The 21130-nt window shown below is 39.2% G+C and overlaps 3 protein-coding genes across 7 annotated transcripts; 2 read left to right on the forward strand and 1 right to left on the reverse strand.

Annotated features, from left to right (window-relative positions):
* Positions 1 to 463: 463 nt before the first annotated feature.
* Positions 464 to 1512, forward strand: LOC103708151 (signal peptidase complex subunit 1-like). 2 transcript variants are annotated; one of them, XM_008792936.6, is made up of 2 exons: positions 464 to 603; positions 982 to 1512. In XM_008792936.6, the coding sequence occupies exon 2, from the start codon at positions 1009 to 1011 to the stop codon at positions 1288 to 1290; it is 282 nt and encodes a 93-aa protein (XP_008791158.4). In that variant the 5' UTR covers positions 464 to 603; positions 982 to 1008; the 3' UTR covers positions 1291 to 1512. The 2 variants fall into 2 exon arrangements, with proteins under 2 accessions (XP_008791158.4, XP_089780465.1); XM_089924339.1 differs by having other exon boundaries at positions 1009 to 1512.
* Positions 1513 to 6037: 4525 nt separating this feature from the next.
* Positions 6038 to 10973, forward strand: LOC103708152 (E3 ubiquitin-protein ligase At1g63170-like). Its single transcript, XM_008792937.6, has 3 exons — positions 6038 to 10094; positions 10186 to 10537; positions 10651 to 10973. The coding sequence occupies exons 1-3, from the start codon at positions 9634 to 9636 to the stop codon at positions 10798 to 10800; spliced, it is 963 nt and encodes a 320-aa protein (XP_008791159.3). The 5' UTR covers positions 6038 to 9633; the 3' UTR covers positions 10801 to 10973.
* A 551-nt stretch (positions 10974 to 11524) lies between these two features.
* LOC103708153 (histone deacetylase 6) lies at positions 11525 to 19430 on the reverse strand. Of its 4 annotated transcripts, none has more exons than XM_008792941.6 (6): positions 18665 to 19430; positions 16208 to 16648; positions 15986 to 16128; positions 15285 to 15375; positions 15049 to 15189; positions 11525 to 11900 (listed from the first exon to the last, which is right to left on the reverse strand). In XM_008792941.6, exons 1-6 carry the CDS (start codon positions 19253 to 19255, stop codon positions 11889 to 11891), a joined length of 1419 nt encoding a protein of 472 aa, XP_008791163.3. In that variant the 5' UTR covers positions 19256 to 19430; the 3' UTR covers positions 11525 to 11888. The 4 variants fall into 4 exon arrangements, with proteins under 4 accessions (XP_008791163.3, XP_008791162.3, XP_008791160.3 ...); XM_008792940.6 differs by having other exon boundaries at positions 11525 to 11925; XM_008792938.6 differs by having other exon boundaries at positions 11525 to 11931; positions 18665 to 19426.
* Positions 19431 to 21130: the final 1700 nt, after the last annotated feature.

Raw genomic sequence — 21130 nt, forward strand, 5'->3', positions numbered from 1 at the left:
AACCTTTTCTTTGCTTTTCTTTTTTTTCCCCCTTCAATTTCTCTTTTTTTATATTGCTTATTTATTCAATGATTATGGATGTTAAACAGATTGCAAAATTATTTCATAAAAAAAAATAAATTGAAAAGTTAGCTCTTTCGGGGCGGCAAGTTGAATCTCTTGAAAAATTAGCTAGGGAGACGGGGTCGCATCTCCTAATCCAAAATATTATGTTTATCAGAAGATGAAGTTGCAAATTAGATAGTCTGTTTTGAGACGTGTCCTATATTTTGTTTTTTATTTTTTATTTTTTTTTTAATTTTTGGATATATTTGGGGTGGGGAAAGTTAGCCCAAATATGCCAGGTCGATCATGTCTAGGTCTGGGATTAGGTATTATTGACGTTCTGCCAGATTGGGTCGTGTTTGGGTCAGAGTCGTCGAGGCTTGATAAGTATAATATATTCTTGATCGTACCCGAACCTGACCCCAGCCTGGCGCATTACCGCCCCTGTAAACCTTCATCGGGGAGAAATCACCACCATCCGCCTGCTTGCAAAGCCGGTCGTCCCGACGCCCTTCGCATCCCCTCGTTCCGAACCCGCAGCCCGCTCAGACTCCCGCGGTAAGAACCTAAACCCCCCCCCTCCTCCCTCCTCTTCTATGGCCATCTGGCGATTAGGTTTAGGGTTTTCTCTGATCCAGTTATCCAAGTTCTTCAGGCCGCCGTTGCCCTCTTCTTCTCATTCTTCGATCCGATCCAAACCAACCGGGCTTTATTCTTCCCCTTGATGTACTCTCAAACGTCAGTTCGAATGGCGAACAAGCGTTCAATTCACGATTTCAAATCTCGAGTTCTTGATCTTTGTGATCTTAGGGCGTTTGATCCCTTGATTTTCAGTTGATGGATCGCTAATCCTGCTACAATTTGGTTGTTTTAGTTATATTCTGATTTTTTTAGGGTTTTTATGCGAAGCTCTGATTTTTTTTCTTTTCAATTTAGATATTTTCTTCCCTTCCTTTTTGTTAGATGGATTGGCAAGGACAGAAGCACTCGGAGTTTTTGATGCAGATTTTGCTCGTAGTGTTCGCGGTTGTTGCTTTCGCGGTCGGATATGCTATCGAATCCTTCCAGATGATGATACTTATCTACGCCTCTGGAGTTTTGCTGACTGCATTGATTACGGTGCCCAATTGGCCCTTTTTTAATCGCCACCCGCTGAAATGGTTGGACCCGAGCGAGGCTGATCGACACCCGAAGCCACAGGCGACCCCTGCGGCTTCAAAGAAGAAGGCATCCAAGCAGAAGTAAAAGTAGGTCTTGTTACAGCTTCCAGAGTTTTGCTAGGCCTTTTTCATCGTTGCTGTCCTGTCGATGGGGCAAACTTAAGTCGTGCTGGGCGTTACGGTAGTGGATGCTTGATTCATTCTTGTCTTTAAAGTAGTTTAATACTGCTTATATTACTTCCATAATGGTTAAGTGAAAGTTAAACTTTATGAAAAAGCGAACAGCTCGTCCTAATCCTTTCTTATCTTTTCTGCGTTCTCATATTACTGTTTTTGAACAGTTTGGAGTGTGAGAAAAATTATTGACCACGATCTATTTATTGCATCTAGTTACACGGATAGCTGTGCTGTTTGGGAAAAAACCCCCCCAAAACTCGCTATTTCTCTAATCGACTGAAAAGGGTTTGCTCGTTTTGTAGCAAGGATTTCTTTATTCTGAAAATTGACCTTTTTATATAACTTAGAAACATAGTAAGTATTCCTCTTGCATGGTTTATGAAATGATTAAATTTATATTTTTAAGTCTATGTGTAATGTATCAGTGCATTATCATGGTACTCTGTGTTCTGCATTGTTATTGGATGTTGAATTTCTTTTGGAAGTTGAGGAAAGAGTTGGAATTATTATATACATTAACCTTTGTAGGGTTATTGCATATATAACAAGGACAAGTAAGATAAAAAAGGCATGGGGATGAAAGCTGATGAGTTTCATATCCAATCCCGATGATGAAGCTGAAGTAGAGATTTTGCAAGAAACACATTGTCCTTCATCTGATCATTAATGGGGATAGGAGATTTTATTACCTTTTTGTGGTCTAAGAAGAAAGAACAATTTGAGCAAGATAATGTCTTTTTAATCTCTGTGATCAAAGAAGTTGAAGCAGATAGGGCCTAGAGGTTCTTATTTGTTTGAGCCTTCACATGATCAATGAACGTGCCATTGCATCTGCTATGGATCACTTGTTGTCCATTTCTAGTCAACTCAGGTACCATCTTGTTACATCCTGTAGCTCTTGTGTTAATATTATTTTTTTCTGATTGTTCATTTGCAATACCATTATTTTAACCAACAACCTGTGTTTTATATTATTCAAATTGATTATCAACTGACAAAAAAGATTAAACAGAATTCTATGTGAGCATGCATGTTTGAGATATTGATATTCTTCACAATAAAATATTGATACCTTAATAGAAGATATTATTTGTTATTTTGTTCTTTTTTTCTCTAAATTTGTACTCTTTCCAACAAAATACATGGCATAAAATGTGAATGGATATAGAAGTTATATGCTTATGTATAGGAACTTGAGATTGACATGAGGAACTTGAGATTGACATGAGGAACTTGAGATTGACATGAGGAACTTGAGATTTATCAATACGGTATTTAATGTATGGAAGTTATGCTCATGTATCAATATGGTATTTAGGGTATTTCATTTCTTTGTGGAGGCAGAAGTCAATAAGTACCCTGTCTGTTCCATGCTTGTATTTTTAACTAGAATATTGTAGGGTCAGCATTTGCACTAATTGCTCTCTAGAAAAGATGCTACATATTTTATTTATCAACATGGCAGCGTAAAGTAAGCAAGACATTTACCTTTTGAAAATTCCAAGTGCTCTTGTGTCATGTTTGAGATTCCAAGAGTATTGGCACAGTGCAATCTTGAAACTTAATTTTTTTTCTAGGTCATAAAGATATGAATAAATATTGGAAGCTAAATTCCAGTCCCATTACTTTTCAGTTATAAATTTTTTCTTTGTAAGTGGTTATGGGTATTGACAATTTGCTTGAAGTTTGAAGTAAGGTTAAACAAGGAACTTGGTCTGTATAAGGACAACTTCAGGTTGCCTTTGTATAGTTTGGGATGGTAATGAATAATCTGCGGTTTGAGATTGATTTACTTCTGGTCTGTGTACCTTCCCCTATATATTGCTACCAACCTGATTTAGAGACTAGAGGATGTTTAATCAAATCAATTATCATGCTTTGACTTTCTCTCTCTATCTCTCTCTCTCTCTCTCTTCTCTTGATATATCCCCTGTTTTTCTTGTTCTCTCTCCATTTTTCTTTTCCAAGTAGATTCATGTTTCTATCAGCTTGACCTCATGAGCCCTTTTATGATACCATTAGCTATTCTATTATCGGTGGCATAAATTTAGTAATGTAGCAAGAATCTGCCCAAATGAACAATCTCTGCTGGAGCAACAACATCTTCTGGCGAAAATACTTTAATGGGTCAGTCCTGGACAGTGGCACGAGGAGAAGTGCGGGTTTTGTTATTCGGGACTTGTCTGCTAGGGTTGTGGCTGTTGGGGGCAGTCAGTTATTTGACACTTCGGTTCCGAGTGTGAAGCTGCGAGCTGCTTGGGTGGGCTTTCGCCATGCCCGGTGCGTGTACAGGCCAGGTCCATCATTCTAGAGGGTGACTCAGCCACCGTTATCAGTTGAATTCGGGAGGGTCCAAGGGGTAACGTTTGTGACCACCCATTGCTCTGGGACATTTGGGCTATGGTGAAGGATGGAGGGGCCTTTCAGGCCAAGCATGTATACCGCGAAGCCAATGAGGCCGCGGATTGGGTAGCTGCTTATGTACCCTGTCACTCTGGCGGTACCCTGTGGGCTGGAGATGAGGAGTTGCTCTTGGCACTCCGAGGTATCCTATTTTTTGACTTTATTGGGTGTATCCATACTCGTCAAGTATGATCCACCTGTCCTAGCAAAAAAAAAAAAATACTTTAATTTGAGTGATTGTTATAGAGAAAACTTCAACAGGACCATGTGCTATAGAAAAAACTTCAAGGGGACCGTGTATTGAAATGGATCAAAAAGTTGATTGCCATTATGTGCATAGATTGTCTTTATGCTTCAATGACTGGATATTTACTTTTGAGCCAACTCTTTCACTTTCTCATTCAGGTACAACTCTGTTGTTTCCCTTCTCGTAAAGGAAACGCTAAGCTTTTTAATAATCACTTCCCCATCCTTTTTCCCTTGGAACAATATTTTGAAGATATATCCGTTAGTGGTTATTGTACCAAGATAGATCTATACCATGAGGAGACTATATCCCATAATTTTGAGGTTGTTAATATATATGATAAATACTAATTCTTTAGTCTATTAAAGATTATTTGGGTTTTTTAGGTCTCCGCACTCTTTAAAGGTGCATTATCTCAGCTTGGGCATGAATGATGATGAAGTCAAGAGGGGGTTTTACCTCCTAAATAACTGCAGATTTGGATGTTACTTCCTAAGCCAGCTTGACCCATAACTTAACAATATCTAAAAGTATTTAGGGTTATTGCAAATGTATCCTTTCTATGTTGAACAAGATTTTAAAAAAATAAATAAAGATGGATAACTACAGGAAGTATCAGACATGTCCTGCTGTTTTGGAGGTGTATCAGCATCTAGTACATATTAACCAAAAAGTATTTAGGGAGGCAAACTATCTTGCAGATTGGCTCTCTGGTAGATATTCAAATATGAATTTATCAGCAACTGTTCTTTCCACCCTGATTTCTCTCATTTGTTATTATATGATACCATAGGCAGGAGCTATTTACATTCCTTGTAAATATTCTTTGGGTCATTGACCTTCCAGTTTATCAGAAAAAGAAAAACAATTGAAGCTTCTTTACTGAAGTACTGATGCTTCATATCTTGCTATGTGACATGGTAAGAGCATTCCTTCTTGTGAATATTAGCCATTTAAAACTGTAGAAGCAAACTGTTGTTGGGGGGAAGCTAAAACCAAAAAATGACTTTTGTATTTTTTGTGCTTGTATGAGTCTGAATACCTCTTTTATCCTGCATTTACATAATGAATTCCTTGATGTGACTTTTTGAACTCTGGATGGCCAGAAAGCTATTGAACTTCCCTGCATGACTCTCAGGGTTACATTTACAGCCCTTCAATTTATCTCTCCTAATTTGTTCAGATTATTTCCCAGTCTCAATTTTTGACCTTCTACATCTTGTATTCTGCCCCTTTAACAAGGATACCAATCATTCTTTTTAAAGTTCTATTAGTTTCACTTATCTTCTTATTTATTGGGGCTGATCTACTTAAAACTAGGATTTTGCACTTTATTGGAACAATTTATGAAGATTGCTTTATAGAATATATAGCTGTGCCAATTAGATAGAACAATACTTGTTGGCTGTGGTTATGGTTATTAAAGGAGACTCCATGATTGCTTTAAGCAGCATTCATAGTTTTAGTTCAGCAGCTCGCTATACCTACATTAATATGTTCTAATTTTTGTCTGCATAGAGATATCCTTTGGTTTTCTTAATTCAGATATCAGCATCACTTGTATTTTTTTCTACTCACCAGGCTTAAGATATCAGAAGATAACATCTACTTTCCTTACCTAAATGATTTACTCTTTGTATGAGCTTTCTTCTGTCAATCTTTTCCTTGTTTTGAGAAGTATCTCCTTTAAGTTATTGATAATTTAACTTGTACATTTTCTTATGTTTATTCAGCAGCGGACTGTTCCTATTTTAAGATCTTCCAATTTTTGTCTGCATAGAGATATCCTTTGGTTTTCTTAATTCAAATATCAGCATCACTTGTATTTTGTCAACTCGCCAGGCTTAAGATATTAGAAGATAACATCTACAGTTGCTCCCTTACCTAAATAATGGACTCGGTTTTATGAGCTTTCTTCTATTAATCTTTTCCTTGTTGTGAAAAGTATCTTGTTTAAGTTATTGATAATTTAACTTGTAGTTTTTTATGTTTATTCTATTTTCGTCCTTCCTTTTGTTTCATTTCCTCTTTTCACTCTCCATTTTTTCCTTCATTTTTGCCCTACATGTTCTCTCTGTCTTCACTTTTTCATGCTATCCTGAATCGAACCATTGGAAACACGAAATTTATGTATGTATGTATGTAGGTTGGTTTGTATGTACATATATAATACATACATATTTTGGAGGAATTTGTAGATTAGATCATAGTTATGAGTCTTCTTGTAGCTAATTAAGGTGCATTAATTTTCACTCAGAATGAAGATATGTTAATTGAGTTTCTTGGCACCTAACTTGGCTGTCTATGTTTATGCCTTGACTGTTGTATAATTTGCATGACCTTATGGGTCCTTTTTGAACTCCTCATCTTTTACAAGTTGAGCTCTGTGCTTCTGTTGTTATCATCCTGGAATTTCAACTTTCCAATCTATCCATCTGTTGCTACCTTTCTAGATCCTAACTTTCCATTTTCCGTAGAAGTTTTTGAACCAGTGTTCTCTCTAGGGCGGCCCAGGTGGCAGATTATTTCTTATAAGAGAAAAGTTGAGATCAAATGGTGATATAAGAGGATGGGGCATGGTTTGGCTTGATGACAAAAATCTCCATTTAATGTCTATCCTATTTGTTCTGGCAGAGATCACAAGTGGTATTGCTTGTTGTGAAGTGATGGGAGCAGAAATTACATCAGGATATTTTTTTTTCTTTAAGAAATGTATGCATTGCAATGGGAGTTGACCATGTAAATAGAGAAATTTAGTAGAATCAATATGACAAAGGCAAATACGTTTTGTTCAGGAAATTGTGAATGCAATATATTAGTCATGCTACAAGTAGCGAATGTGCACAAAAAAATATGTCAATAAGTTAAAAATGTTCATCTAGTTTGACTAATCATGGAGAACTGTGAATTTGGTCCAAAGACATGGGCATCCATTCATCCAAGTGTCTTTTAATGATCATGGTTCAAATCATTAAAAATCTGTCAAAATATTAATCTAGTATAATTATGTCTTCCAATACCATAAATATGTTGCAAAGCTCTGTGCACCCCACTGACTGAAGGCCCCTAAAATTGTTTGGGATGCTTGCAAGGAAAGGTCGGTTGATGTTTATGAAAGATGCTACTCTTATCAGACTCATGCTTTTCTTGAAGATCCCAAAGTAATTGCATCCGATATCATGGTCTGATAAATATCATGAGGTTCATGTTATTTTGCTTGTTAGTTGTAATTGCTTTTGTGCATGGAGTTCTTTGGTACCTTTTTCTGGATTCAATAGAATTATATATAGCAATTCTAAACCTATTTGGGCATAATTATATTCGCAAATAGATTCAATCACCATCTGCTTTGATTTTGCCTATTCGATGCTTTCTTGACAGTGGTTCCTACAGAAGGCAAATTCTGCTGTACTGGGAAGTTTGTTTAAATGATCTTGATCCAAGTCTTTTTGAAAAAATATATATTTTTTTTATATGTCTCTGCTCCCACTTTTGTTCCCATTAGATTTCAATCAAATATCACTGATGCTGCTTCTGGTGTAAACTACAGCAAATGTCTTGTATCTTTAGTATCTCCTTGCACTTCGTGCTCAGTATTGCTTCCTCTAAGCTCTTACTCTTGATTTTCGTCTCTGCAGTTTTAGCATGTGAAAGTCATCCTATAGCATGCAGGCATGCGTGCACTTGTGCACTTGCCTACACACGTGCACATGCACACATGCATGCTCGCACTCGTACACAACCACGCATGCTCACACTCTTTTTTAATAGGAAATATGGGTTTGCCATCTATAATAATTCATTGAAAGCATTCTGGCTTACGGTTCCCTTGTTACGAAACTTCTCTTTTTTAATAGGAAACTGTGAAAATTAATCTCAGCGGCCCTGATTCTCCAGTTGGCCGTTCGTACTTTGGGATTTATAGCAGGAAACGCCCAGTTCAATCCTTGTTTTCAATGGAAAAATTGTCTGTTTGATTAGATTTTATCATTTTTAAAGTATAGATTTATGTTGTGTCACCGGGCAGATGTGTAAGCCAAGTTCAGCATGCTATACCTTTGTAAACTCCTTCGAGAACTGTCTTCGCACGGACAATATATGGACTCGTGCTGATGCTGAAGTGCACGTTAAAAGAACGAGGGAATGAGAAAGGTCCTATATGTATGAACTAGGGTCCTCTTGAGTCTTGATGTAGGAAAATATCTATCATGTCCATTTTATTGAAGGGCGAACTCGGCAGTAACAATGCAGACGCTGTAGCCATGCCTATCTGCGAACAAGGAAAATGTGTTATTTTGTTCCTTTTGGTTTGGAATTTCTTCTGGGCTGCATTTTTTGCTTGTACAAGTTTTTGCCTGTGGATTGAATGTTGTATCTTTACACTGTTATCGAACAGTTTAACTGACGGATCTAGATATTTTTCCTCAGAAAAGCAAAAGTTTTTCATTTTTTTTTCTTTTGAGTTAGGAAAATAAAGTTTCACGTTATGAAACCTGCTTGTGGAACCATGGACTACGAGCTTATGCACTCAAAACTCAGGCTCATCGGCTACAAAATTTATATGTTTAAACGTGGTGGACCAAGAACAAATCAAATGGTGGGACTTGAAAAATTTACTTCTGATTACAAGTTGAGTTGATGACCTTCGATTGCGATGAGCTTATCAAATAGAATACCAAAGTTCCCTGTTTACCCGCATTCCTATAGAACCAAATGCCTCACTAATCCCTATTAGATTTCTAGCAGTTTGTATTTTTCCTTCTGAAAGATTTTGTGGCAAACCATTTCGTAAAAACGTTTGTCATTATGCGATAGGATCTCATTGTCCTATACCTGCCAAAGTCTGGACCTAACTCAAACATCTCCATTCATGAAAACTGCCAAAATTACCAACATGAAAGCAAAAAGGGCTGTCTCATGAGTTCAATGGATTTATTAGGCCTATTCCGTACTGAAACTGCATGAATCATCTGTTTTAATACGAAAGAAAATCCTCGTCAGCCCTGTGTCCTCCATGATTCCACACACGTCCTCCATGATTCCACAAATGCAGGAAGCTAAGAGCTGGTGTTTGCTACCAATTAAATAAGGTTTGCTTTTCAAATAAACAAAATAGAGAAGTGGAGGGACATGGTTAGGCCAACGGTTAGTTCCCTGATACGCTTGGAACCGAAGCAAATTGTTAGATTTTTGGTCACCATCTCAGCCCAACTCCCTACCTTCCTTTCGCTTCAATCCCACCTTTACTAGTTTTCAACTAAAAGGGACTCCCATCTGTATATTATATTTCATCTCGCCGTAGAAGCATTCGTCAGTTCCATTCCTCTTCACCTCTTACCCCTAGGAAGGATTATTCTAGCCGTCCCAATTCCTCGGTTGTCTCAAGTTCAAAAATGTCAAGCTGTCCAACCAAACCAGCGAACCATAATGCATCAAAATCTCTGTCTGCCGGTAATTCCACGTCTGCGATTATTATGGGCTGATCTTATCAGTAGTTTTCGCCAATGCAGTTCTCAGGAGAGATGGAAATTTTGAGTGATTCCTAGCCAACCTTCTGTGGAAAACTTAGAATTTATTGGTGGTGGTCCTTGGGTTATCTGGATGAACACCCGTTACTATTTCCCACCCACATATACGCCATCTCTCGCCAGAGAAGGCCATATGCCGATCGTCGAGGGTCACCAGAATGCACCCCGAGCTCTGCCTCTCGCATTCCTAATGAGGATGGTTATGAGGATATCCAGAGCCAGATGGTTCAGCTTCCTGAGAAGAGTCTTTCAGTATCAGAACGGGTCGAGGTCCGATTTAGTCTCGAACCCATTCAATTCCAAGCCATGGTTGGCCCTCGAGTCCATAGTTCTGGTATTCCAGATGGTTGTCATCACGGTTACAATGGCCGTATCTCACAAGGAGAACCCAGTTTGGCCCCTCAGAAGCTGGCTGGCCGGGTACAACCTTGGGAATCTCCTCAGCCTTCCCCTTCTATATTGGCGCTACCGCCACTCCAACATCAGCAACGTCGTCACTGATTTAGAACAGCAGATGAGCGCCGAGGAATCGAGGTAATCTCTCCATCCACCAATGAAGGAAAACTTGTTATTTGATTCGGCCCAACTTTATGCCAACAAATCTGCCATCATGTATGTGTACCAGAAGTTCTCATCTGATGAACAAGTCCAGGACGCTCCTCGAGCTATTTTTTGCGATATGGTTCGTGATGGGCAACGTATGGATCTTCGACTCCCGGCATGGGTCCTTCGACAGAGCACCGAAGCTGCATGTCCTTTGCCTGACGCTGCTTGCTTGGAATGCCATCGTCTACTCCTTCCCCTTCCTGCTGTTTGTGCTGCTCTGCTGCTGCGTCCCGTTCATAAGCAGCACCTTGGGATACAACATGAACTTGGCCTCTGCCGACCGAGGAGCCTCAGATGATCAGATATCGAGGCTGCCTCATTGGCAGTTCAAGAAAGTAGAGCCTATGACTGGGACTGCAAGCGAGAACCCAGTAAGTCAGATGACTGCCACACACTGTTTGGAGCATCAAATTGGAACCTTATCCGCAGGTCTGTCTGTATTACCACCGTTTGATGATGTTCTTCGATTTTCTTGTGTGGGCAGGAGTGCTGCTGCATATGCCTGGCCAAGTACGGAGACACAGAGGAGGTGAGGCAGCTGCCGTGCTCGCATCTTTTCCATCTGAGGTGTGTCGATCAATGGCTGAGAATCATATCTTCTTGTCCTCTGTGCAAGCAAGAGCTAGAGAAATGATGCAGAACAGAGCCCCATTCGACCTTTTTTGTTTGTCGAGATATATATGTTCGTATAGTTTTTTTTTTTTATTTGTTTGTTTTGTAAATAAAAGTTTTTTTTTTCTTTTTCTGTTTGTTAATCAAATTGAGATAGTCGGTCCGCAAAAAGAGTTATTGGAATTATTCTTGAATTATTTGCTAGTTTGCAGACAGATCACGAACAATTTATAAAAAAATCATGAATCTCACGAGTAAACCATGGAATAACTATCCATCGTACCTTGTACGGGGAAATGGAAAAAATAATGAAGAAAAGAAAAGAAAGGGAGGAGGAATTAAATGGCTCAAGTCTGGTGACAATACATACAGCCCTGGAGCAAGGAGCGAAAAAACCTGACAGGTCCAAAGGGACCCCAGACCAAGGGTCATTTCCTCATATATAAATAATACTCGACTCTTTAATATGTCGGGATCGCTCGCTCCTCCAGCCCTACATGACTAGCCTACTCCTAAGATAGGAGGGATGGGATGCTTAGAATTCAATTAGGCTTCAAAAAGCAGGACTAAAATGATCAAATGGGCTGTGCTTTAGACCTAAGCACAGAAGAGACTACCAACTGTTTCTACATCCTCCTACCTGCAAACTTGGAATAGTGCTCCCTTTGCAAGAGAATAAAGGGATAAAGGATCAATCCAAGTTGCCACTACAGCACCCGTAGTTTAACATCACAGAAAAGGAGCAATGACGAGAGAATCTATGCATTTCAACTTCTACATTACATGCACGAGTTTATTTTCCATTTACTGTTCTCTTCTCTCTCTTTTTTAAGAAGGGGGTGGGGGGTGGGGGGTGGGTGCAAGATGCAATAGCACAACAATTTCTCCAGACCAGACACATACCTCAACTGCAGAAAGAATTGACAGCCTCCTACCGCTGAACATCAGTGTATTTCAGTCTTTCCGGATACAACAAAGCAGATAAGCACACAATTGTAATGATGATCTCATAGATGAAGGCCCACTAAGGCAAGAATAACTTTGTCCATATTCTTTTTTGCTGTAGATCCTTGACAGACGGTAATTGGCTTGCTCAGCTGCTTCAAATTTTTATAGCCGGTCCTGCATCATGAACAAGTTTTTGCCCCTGAAACTAAAGCTGAAGTTTAAGTTTCAAATAGACATGCAAGGGTACCAAGTGGTCACAAACACAACATAACAGAGTTCCTTATGAGCTGAACAAGAAATTTCTGCAAGGGCCATTTCTTTCTAGGATAGTAAGGTTAATTTGTAAATTTTGGTAGATTACAACCACTTTATCATGAAATCAAATGCATCAATAGAGCAGCAAAGCAGTCAGATGACTTCACCAAGTCATAAACATCACCATCGAGCTCTTTCACATTTCCTCAGAAAGTCCACCACAGACATTGTTGAGACAACATTGCCTTTTGGGGGAACGAAAAGAGGCCTTCTACATAGGCCATCTCTTGAGGACCATGCTAATCTATGAACATCAGATAGTTCAGATGCTTGAGGCCGTGGTCTCAGTATCAGACCCAACCCACTGACCTAGTTGCCTCCGGGAGAAAAAGATATTTCAGGAGCTTGTATAACCAAAAGAACTTTCATAGGAAGCTTGAGGTCATGAGTTTAAAGCCACTCTAACCCCAATAACTTATTGAAACATGGATGATCTAGAACTGCCTAAATGGGATGGTACCACTGCACCGTTTCAATGCGAGTCCAGCATCAGTACGGATGCTGGGGCACTGAAACAGTCTGTACCATATGTACTGGCTGTTCCTGTCTGCACCAGTGCACACCAGTGATATTGTATCGACCATACTGATATGGTTTTTTTTATTCTTTTTAATGTCTTCAGTTTCAGTATGTACCATTGAAACTGGTGCCGTCCTGACACCGTACCATCCAATGAAAAAACAGCATGGGTTCGGCACCGATATTTAAAACCTTGGCTTAAAACAAACCAGAAGATGAACTAGATATTCTCTGACTGCTAAACAACATTGAAAAAAGTTGTCTTAAACTGTGTTCCTATTTTTTCTTGGGGTAGAAAACCCAAAAATAGTTTTGTTCGACTAAATCTCCTATGTACAATCAGTTTGTTTCTTCTACATCTTGATTGTCTCTCCTTCATCTCAATAATGGACAAGAAGAAAGGTGGAGAGGAAGAAGACCAAGTTAAATCATGAATTGGCAGAATGTCTAGCTAGCAGATAATTGGACTCATTGGAGGTACCAGGATAATAAAAACCTGAGTTGGATGAGTCATTATGAGATTTCTACAATTGGCTAGCAAAAGGCATTGATATCTGAAGTAATAAATAGAATTTTTCCAGGTTATTAATCATTATCAATTAACTGCAGCACTATATTCTACAATTCTGGATTTAGTTCTTTCCCGCCTTGACTCTGCAGTTGATGAAAATGCATCGATTGAAAATCCCAGTGCTCGGTGATCCAGTAAGCATTCTAATATGGCAAAACACATAGGAAACATAACATAATTTCCCAGAAAGCTAAAGGTAGACAGACATGGTAAAATATCAATGAAATAACAAAGGTGGTATTCTACAACTTAATAATCATCAATGGCAATTTGAAACTCCCCTCATGATTTTTACATGTTCTAGAACATCATGTCCCATTTCTACCTTGGATAAAATACAGGCCACTAAAGTCCTGCTTCTAGTTCGAAATATTTTCATGCCCATCCTTCAATCACCAATTTGGAGAAAGTAAATAACAGAATAAACCATGAGGTAATTTGGCGGGCATTCAAGAAGAAGCATGCAGGCAGCTGTTTCATTGAAATTTCAAGCACATGTATGGTGGTGTGTGATGTAACCATCACATGTCAAGAAACTCCGATCATGGTGATGGTTGGCCCAAACCATTATCATATTCATAATCATCTAGGCCTAAACCAAGAGTAAGAATTAAGCACAATGTCCTAGACCTACTAGTCTTATTTGGAAGTTGACAGCATAGTGTATACAATTTGCAGATAATGAAGTATCAAATGATGAGATAAGGATCATGTTGAATGCAAAAATGAAACTATGGAGGAATAAATTTGGGATAGGGGCCTAGTACTAATAGAAAATATACAGTTATTGGGAAAGAACAGATGAGGTGATCAAAGGCCATAGGCATGAGGTGAAAACAGTTTCAGTATCTCAAAATATCATACCAAAAGAATGGAGAGATAGATGTTAGCATCTCTAATAGAATTAGAATTGGTAGATTTAATACCAAGCAACTTTTAAGGAGTTAAGAGACCGATGCAAATAAGGCACAGAATGTTGTGTAACTTTCTGCTGGATAATAAAGAGGGTCCAAACACACTAGATATGTGGTAAAAATGATCATGTACAAGTAGATATGCCAAAAATATAGAAGGGAGAGACATTGAAGTTGAATTAATTGAGGAAGCAATTGAGATGGTATCAGCAAATGCAAAAGAAACCTGAAGAGAAATAATAATATAATGATAGCACAATTCTTATTGGACTGGTTAATGTTCCTACTGCTCATTTTAAATAAGGTAAAAAAATGAGGAAGCAGGTGCAAGAGCAGAAGCAAGACATGAAAAAGGGACATGGTGCCACTGGTAAAAGATTCTAATTACTAAAGGCAAGTTACTGATACTGAGGCATTCATAATACATGCAGATGAGATATTCTCTTCCCACAAGATCCCTATCAGCAGGGAAGAAACTCAAGATGGTTAAAGCCACCTTGACAGTTCAACACAGCACTACAGAATTCATCGTAGTTGCTTATAAGGTTCCCATGATTTGGAAAGTGGATCAAGAAATTTATGGATGCTTCAATGGTTCGATAAATCACTGTAAAGCTTATCAAGTTATTGCAAACCATTACCTCGATGATATCTTTGCTGCTATAGCAAAGATGACAACAATTCATATTAAAAGATGTTGAAGATGCTAACGCATATTGGTGCATAATGCACGTATGCATATCACTTGTGTTTTACCGTTCTCACGTTGCATATGATAGAGCAATACCTTATTGACAAGGTGTAGCTTAAAATCCCAGGTTGTTTGTCACTATCGTGGATATAATTTCATGTTGGCTTCTTGACATAGAACACCAATGTTAACAAAAAGATGAAAAAGAACACATGCTAAAAGTTCCATTGATGAATTTGCTTAGTGAAGAAAACACAAAAAACATCATATCAGATTTGTTCAAATTAAAGTTTAATAAGTAGTTGCAGTTACCATATTATCAGAGTGCGTTGCAGATATATCGCTTAAGCTAGAATGTCCATGTTGAGGCCTTTTGCCCTCTTCTGGTTCAGAATCATAACATTCACCACTCCATAGTTGACGTTGCGGCCTGCGATCCATATCCTCATCTTCCTACATTAAAGCAAGTTCTTCGAGTCATGTAGAATCATTTAAAAATGTAAAGGTAAAAGGATGCACGTAAATTTGGTTGCAGCAGGGGGGACTACCTCCTCAGGAGTTTCTGCATCTGGAGGTCTGGCCTGAAACTGTACACTTGGAACATGCTGTATCTTCGAAAGGTGCTCCAACAAAACATTCCTGGAATGTCATAAACCAATCAATGCAGAAAAGGCAAGATATCAAATTACATATATTTGTTTCCTACAAAGTAAATGCAAGAAAAAAAGAATGGAGAAAAAAAACAGTCATGGAATGGCCAGTATGCATGGCTACTCCGAGTAACTGAATTTCAGTAAGTTAACTCATGGTGAAAAGTAAACAAGTCATTCAGATATAAACAAGAAATCTCACTGATGCTTAAGTAACTAAATGCTGTTTTCCATAATACAAAGTGGGAACGGAAGTTCAACATGTTGTTTTTGAACAACATCTTTCCATTAGCAAACTTCTCATGCGGTTATAACTTTTGGATCAGTATAGTATTTATTGCCAACTTTTTTGCAACAAAAATGTAGTACACCATAGCATCACATGAACCAATTTGATAACCTATTGAAATGTTACACTGCATATTATTTGACATACTGTCAACAACATTCAAGAAAGATTATATCCTCTCAGAAACCATATACATATCAAAACTAGTCAAGAAAAGAATTCAGTTATTAAAAATCATAATATACATTTTTCATAACAACATCAAGAAATATAAATGAAATAATCAGATGAACGTATGGTTAACAATTACCTCATTGTCTCGAGATCTTGTGGAGAGTTCTGATTCTCTATGTTTTTTGGTTCAATATGAAGATTATAGTCAGGACCAAAGTACTCATAATATTCATTGTACGGCAACTTATTATCAGGTTCCACTCCAACTGCAACAGCTGTCTGCACCATGGTACCATATAACATTTTATAACCATCTCAAATTACAGTGATGCTTAAAAATTACAAATATGTAACAGACCTCATAGCACCAGCAGCGAGCAACATTCCTAATAGTATAACCTCCACCACCCAATACCATCAGAGGTACATTAAAAGATCTGAGATATCGTAGACAATCTGCATGCCCCTTCACTGACAAGTTGAAGCAACCTAGCCTATCTCCAGCCAAGGAATCTGCACCACACTGGAGAACCACTGCATCAGGCTGATAAACCTCCATTACTTTTTGAATGATTGGCCTAAATAGTCCACGGAAGCTATCATCATCTGTGCCATCATTCAAAGGAACATTCAAAGCATAGTACTTTCCTTTCCCAAAACCATTGTCCTTGATATGCCCTGTCCCAGGAAAGAAGTCCCCATATTTGTGGAATGAGACAGTCATGACTCTATCAGTTGTGAAAAAAGCCTCTTCAACACCATCTCCATGATGGACATCAATGTCTACATAGAGTACACGCTGCCCAACATTTGAATCAGCTAAAAAGCAAGAAGCAAGGCTACAAAAAATAAAATGTCATAATAAATTGATGCAGTTTATATGGACAAATATGAGCAAGCACTAATGAACTCTGTTATAAAGTAAAACCGCAACTCCCACACAAATTCATTTAACTCCTTAAAATGTTATGCCATTTGTACTTATCTGGTCACAAAATGATAACTAGACTATGGAAAGATTTAGATAAAACAGATAAAATTTTGGAAAATGCATATGATGTACCACAAGAGGTGATTTATGATGCATTAAGAAAGCAAAATATACAAAAAGGATGCATTGAAATTATATCAATAGTTTAAAGAGACTAATGCCAAGAATTAAAGAAATCATCACAATGATAACATGCTTGTTTTTTTTTTTTTGGTGATTTACATGTTTGTTTTTTTAGATAAAATATATATATTCTATAAGTACATGAATTTAAAGTGAAATTGCCACATAATCTCAACAAATATGAGAAGGAAATACCCAAGTTCAATACATTTGCAAACTATGCTAAAAAATGATGGAGAATAGACTCTGATATAGAAAGAAGCGAAAGATTCATAGTTGCTAATATACAATATATTTTTAAACAAATGGAGAAATGAATTAACTATACAATTTAGAAATGGAAAGGGCAGATTGCCCGCCAAATCACTACTTTAGTTCAACGGTATGGTATGGAAGTCGTTGATCAGCTGAGCGATAGCCAAAGCTCAACTAATACCGCGGAACCGCTTGTGCACTGCACTAATCCCCGACTGCCACATCAGCTCAGTGAACTGAGCAATAATCTGACAGGTGATTAGCACTGGTGCTCTTTAGCCATGTATTTATGAATTTTACTACATATGAATATTGTACAAATAAAGATCTGATACGACAGAAAATATCCTAAATGGTGTGTAACAACTTTTTCTTGGCTTCTCTTTTTTTTTCCTATTTTCTTATAATTATTTATAGCTTATTTTCTTGTCCAAAACTTAAATTTTATAGCAAAGCTGCCAAAATCAGACCTTCAAAGGCCTAGCTGAAACTGAAACCAAATTTTTAAACCTCCGTTGGGGTTCAAAAGGACCAAGGAAAAGAAAAACACGGATGTCATGTTATGTGGAGACATAAGGATACAACAATTCTGAATAGGAATTACTAAACGATCTGGTAACTAGACCTATTATAGATCTGAGAAACACATGTTAAGTAGGATATGAGATTTAACTAGCTATCCACATCAAATCCACATGGTACATACAATGGCATATTGCAACTTGTCAAAGATGTGTAATGTAGCATTTTCGGACCATTCACTGAAAGACTGATCAGTGCAACACCAATCTATAATCAGCCAAACCGCTTTAAATGCATTCCATTTCCTGATTTCACTACCAAAACTCTTCTAGGGTCAATTTGCAAAAGCCAGAACGGGATCAGACTTACTAGAATCAGATGCAGAAAAGAATCAAGGCTTAGTCAAACATGAAGAGGCAAGCACAAAATTTAGAATCTTTTTTCCGTTAATTCTAACAAGCAAATATTGGGCTTTTCTCCCATGCCGCCAAGAAAGTATGATGACCTATAGTAGATCCGCGGATTCTTTGAATGAGTCCATCGATCTATATATACTTAAACGATAATCGAAGTGATTAGACAAACCCTAGAAAAAACCGTAATGCCATATTTAGAAAACACCCTAGTTAAACGACGATGGAAGGGATTGGATAAACCCTAGAAGAAGATCCTAGTGCCATATCGTCTTTAACTTAGATCAGCTCGCTGCAATTATTTCATAAACCCTAGAAGAATAAAAACAGATACAAATCGTCCATGGCAAGAAGAACTGGCAATATAGATTGGAAAGAAAAAGAAGACGAAGAATAAGAATATATTGAGAGCGGGGGAGGGGAGTAGGGTTCAAAAATAACGAAAAGACTTATAGTTAAAAAGAAGGAGAAAAACCAAGAAGTCAGCAGCGGAAGAGTCAGAGCAGCTCACCCTGTGGAACTTGAGGAGCTCGAGGATGCCGAGGACGATGTCGTTGACGTAGCAGAAGCCGGAGGCCTCGCACTTCTTGGCGTGATGAAGACCGCCAGCCCAGTTGATGGCGATGTCGGCGTCGCCGCGGTTGATCTTGACGGCGGCGCCGATGGAACCGCCAGCGGAGGCCTGGCAGAACTCGAAGAGGCCGTCGAAGACGGGGCAGTCCTCGCCGACGTTGAAGCGCTTCAGGAGGCGGGGGTCGGCGGGGGCGGGGGCGGGGGCGGGGGAGACGAGGGCGGAGAGGAAGTCGACATAGTCATCGGAGTGGAAGCGGCGGATGTCGTCGGCGGAGGCGGGGAAGGGGCGGCAGACCTCCATGAGGTGGTGGAGGGAGTAGTGCACGACCAGATTGTGGGCCATCCGGATGCGGTGGGGCTTCATCGGGTGCCCCTGTCCGTAGTAGTAGTCCCCGATGGTCGGCTCGTAGAAGTAGGTCACCCGCCGCTTCTTCGCGTCCGCTCCCGACGACGCCGGCAGCGACGCCCCCTCCCCCTCCCCAAACGGCCCTCGGGATCCGGACATGGACATGGCCGTCGGCATGGGCATGGATGGACCTCTCTCACCAGCTCCTTCTATCTTTCTCTCTCAGTGGAAACCGGAAAGAAAGAAGACCTCCGCAGGGTTGCTGGCTCGCTCAGACGCACCTGAGAGAGAGAGAGAGGGATAGAGAGGAGAGCGGGCGACTGGGTTTTCGGCTTCATGTTTGGGTATTTAAGCACCTGATTTAGGGAGTGCTCTTGGGGTTTATTTTACCGTCCCAATTGTAAGAGTCACGCGTAGGATGCCGTATCTCATGGCACGTGGGGCTCACAGAGTGATTCTAGACACGTGTAAACGCGAGCAAACAAGATCCAGCCCCAGGCCCTCCTCACTGACCGACCGAACCAGACATGAGTTAAGCTAGGTTGGTGTTTGAGTTGTAATTGTACATTGTAACAGGATAATTAATTAACGAGAAAATAGATATTTGTAACTCCAAGTAGCCACCTTTTCATCATTTATTCTTGAATTAATAACATCCCTTATTTTGCTGGGATGACACAATCCCTTGCCATTTTAGGTAAGGCAAGAGTTCGGTAACTTCATGCAATGGATTGGAGATGTAGTTTTTGTGCAAAAGAAGGATTTGCCTTTGGACCATGTCATATGGGGATCCATGCGGACATGACCGGATGATGGATTCATGCGAACAAAAGTGGATCCTTCTTTTTTGCATGAGAGATAAAGCCTCGATCTCTTTGCGCAAATTGGTATTGCAGGTATTTCACTGATTGCTTAGAGATCTATGCATCGGGTGATCCAATAGTAGATTCGTGCAAAAAAATTTTAATGTAAGATATAACTCTGGTCCTTTTGTGCAAATTGGTATTGTAAGCACCAAACTGAAACCACCCGAAGATCGAGACTTCAGCCCAAGTAAAAGGGTGTGTCTAGGGCAGGGATGGGGTTAGAACCCCTCACTAATCAGAAAAATATCCCTTATTTGGTTGATATTTCAGGTTACTGAATTAATTAAGATGTGAAGTTGTAATTAAATTGCGAAGAAAATTTAATAAATTATGGGAAAGAGAGTCTACAGGTTAGACTGCTTCCATATCACAACTTATCCAGATCCAGACGCCGAGTATTACAAAACCTGGCTCCAAAATAATCCAAAATCTAGGTTCCAAATAAACTAATTAACTTTTTATAATGTTTTTTAATTTTTTGAAGTGGTTTAAGAAAATTTAATAGAAGTTTCTAATGCTGATGCAAGGACTCATTGTAGGTCCACCATCCAGTGAACTTTTCCACTGCACCGGCTGTTTCTTTTGCAGCATTAAAATCTCCTCTGCAAATGGTACAGAACTCGGATTCTACTTTGATCCCTCGGTTAGACCACACTCCCTGCACGTATTGCTGTCTCTTGGGGTCTTTATTGTCCCAGTGAATTGTATTCCCTCGACCCCTTACCGTGACTCCGTATTTGCTCTACTAGAGTTTGAGCAATTAATACGTCAAGCCAATTCAAACGGCCTATCAAATCTTACTCTTGGAAATGGACTAATAAAGGGACCTTCTCTGTCAAATCCTATTACCACTAAACTCTATGGGAAGGAGTTTAAGCTGGGCCAAGTTTATTTGGCAACCACCATTTCCAACCAAGCTAATTGTCTTTGCATGGCTTGCAATCCTTTCCAAGCTGCTTACTGCTGATGACCTAGCAAGCAAGGATGGCCAGGGCCTTCATCATGCATCCTCTGCAACCTTCAACAAGAGATACATTCTCATCTATGCAGCTGCCATTACTGTGCAAGCTTAGGCTGCCTTCATAAGATACCGAGGGATCATCAAATACCGAAAGACTTCGACTCTACCTTCTTCTTTCCTCACTCGAAACTTCTTCGATGGTTAATGTTTACGATCATCATTCTCTGTTCA

Source organism: Phoenix dactylifera, chromosome 1 (assembly GCF_051530095.1).
Source record: "Phoenix dactylifera cultivar Ajwa chromosome 1, Ajwa_hap1_PhDact_Kaust_v1.1, whole genome shotgun sequence".
In the NCBI taxonomy this organism is placed as follows: domain Eukaryota; kingdom Viridiplantae; phylum Streptophyta; class Magnoliopsida; order Arecales; family Arecaceae; genus Phoenix; species Phoenix dactylifera.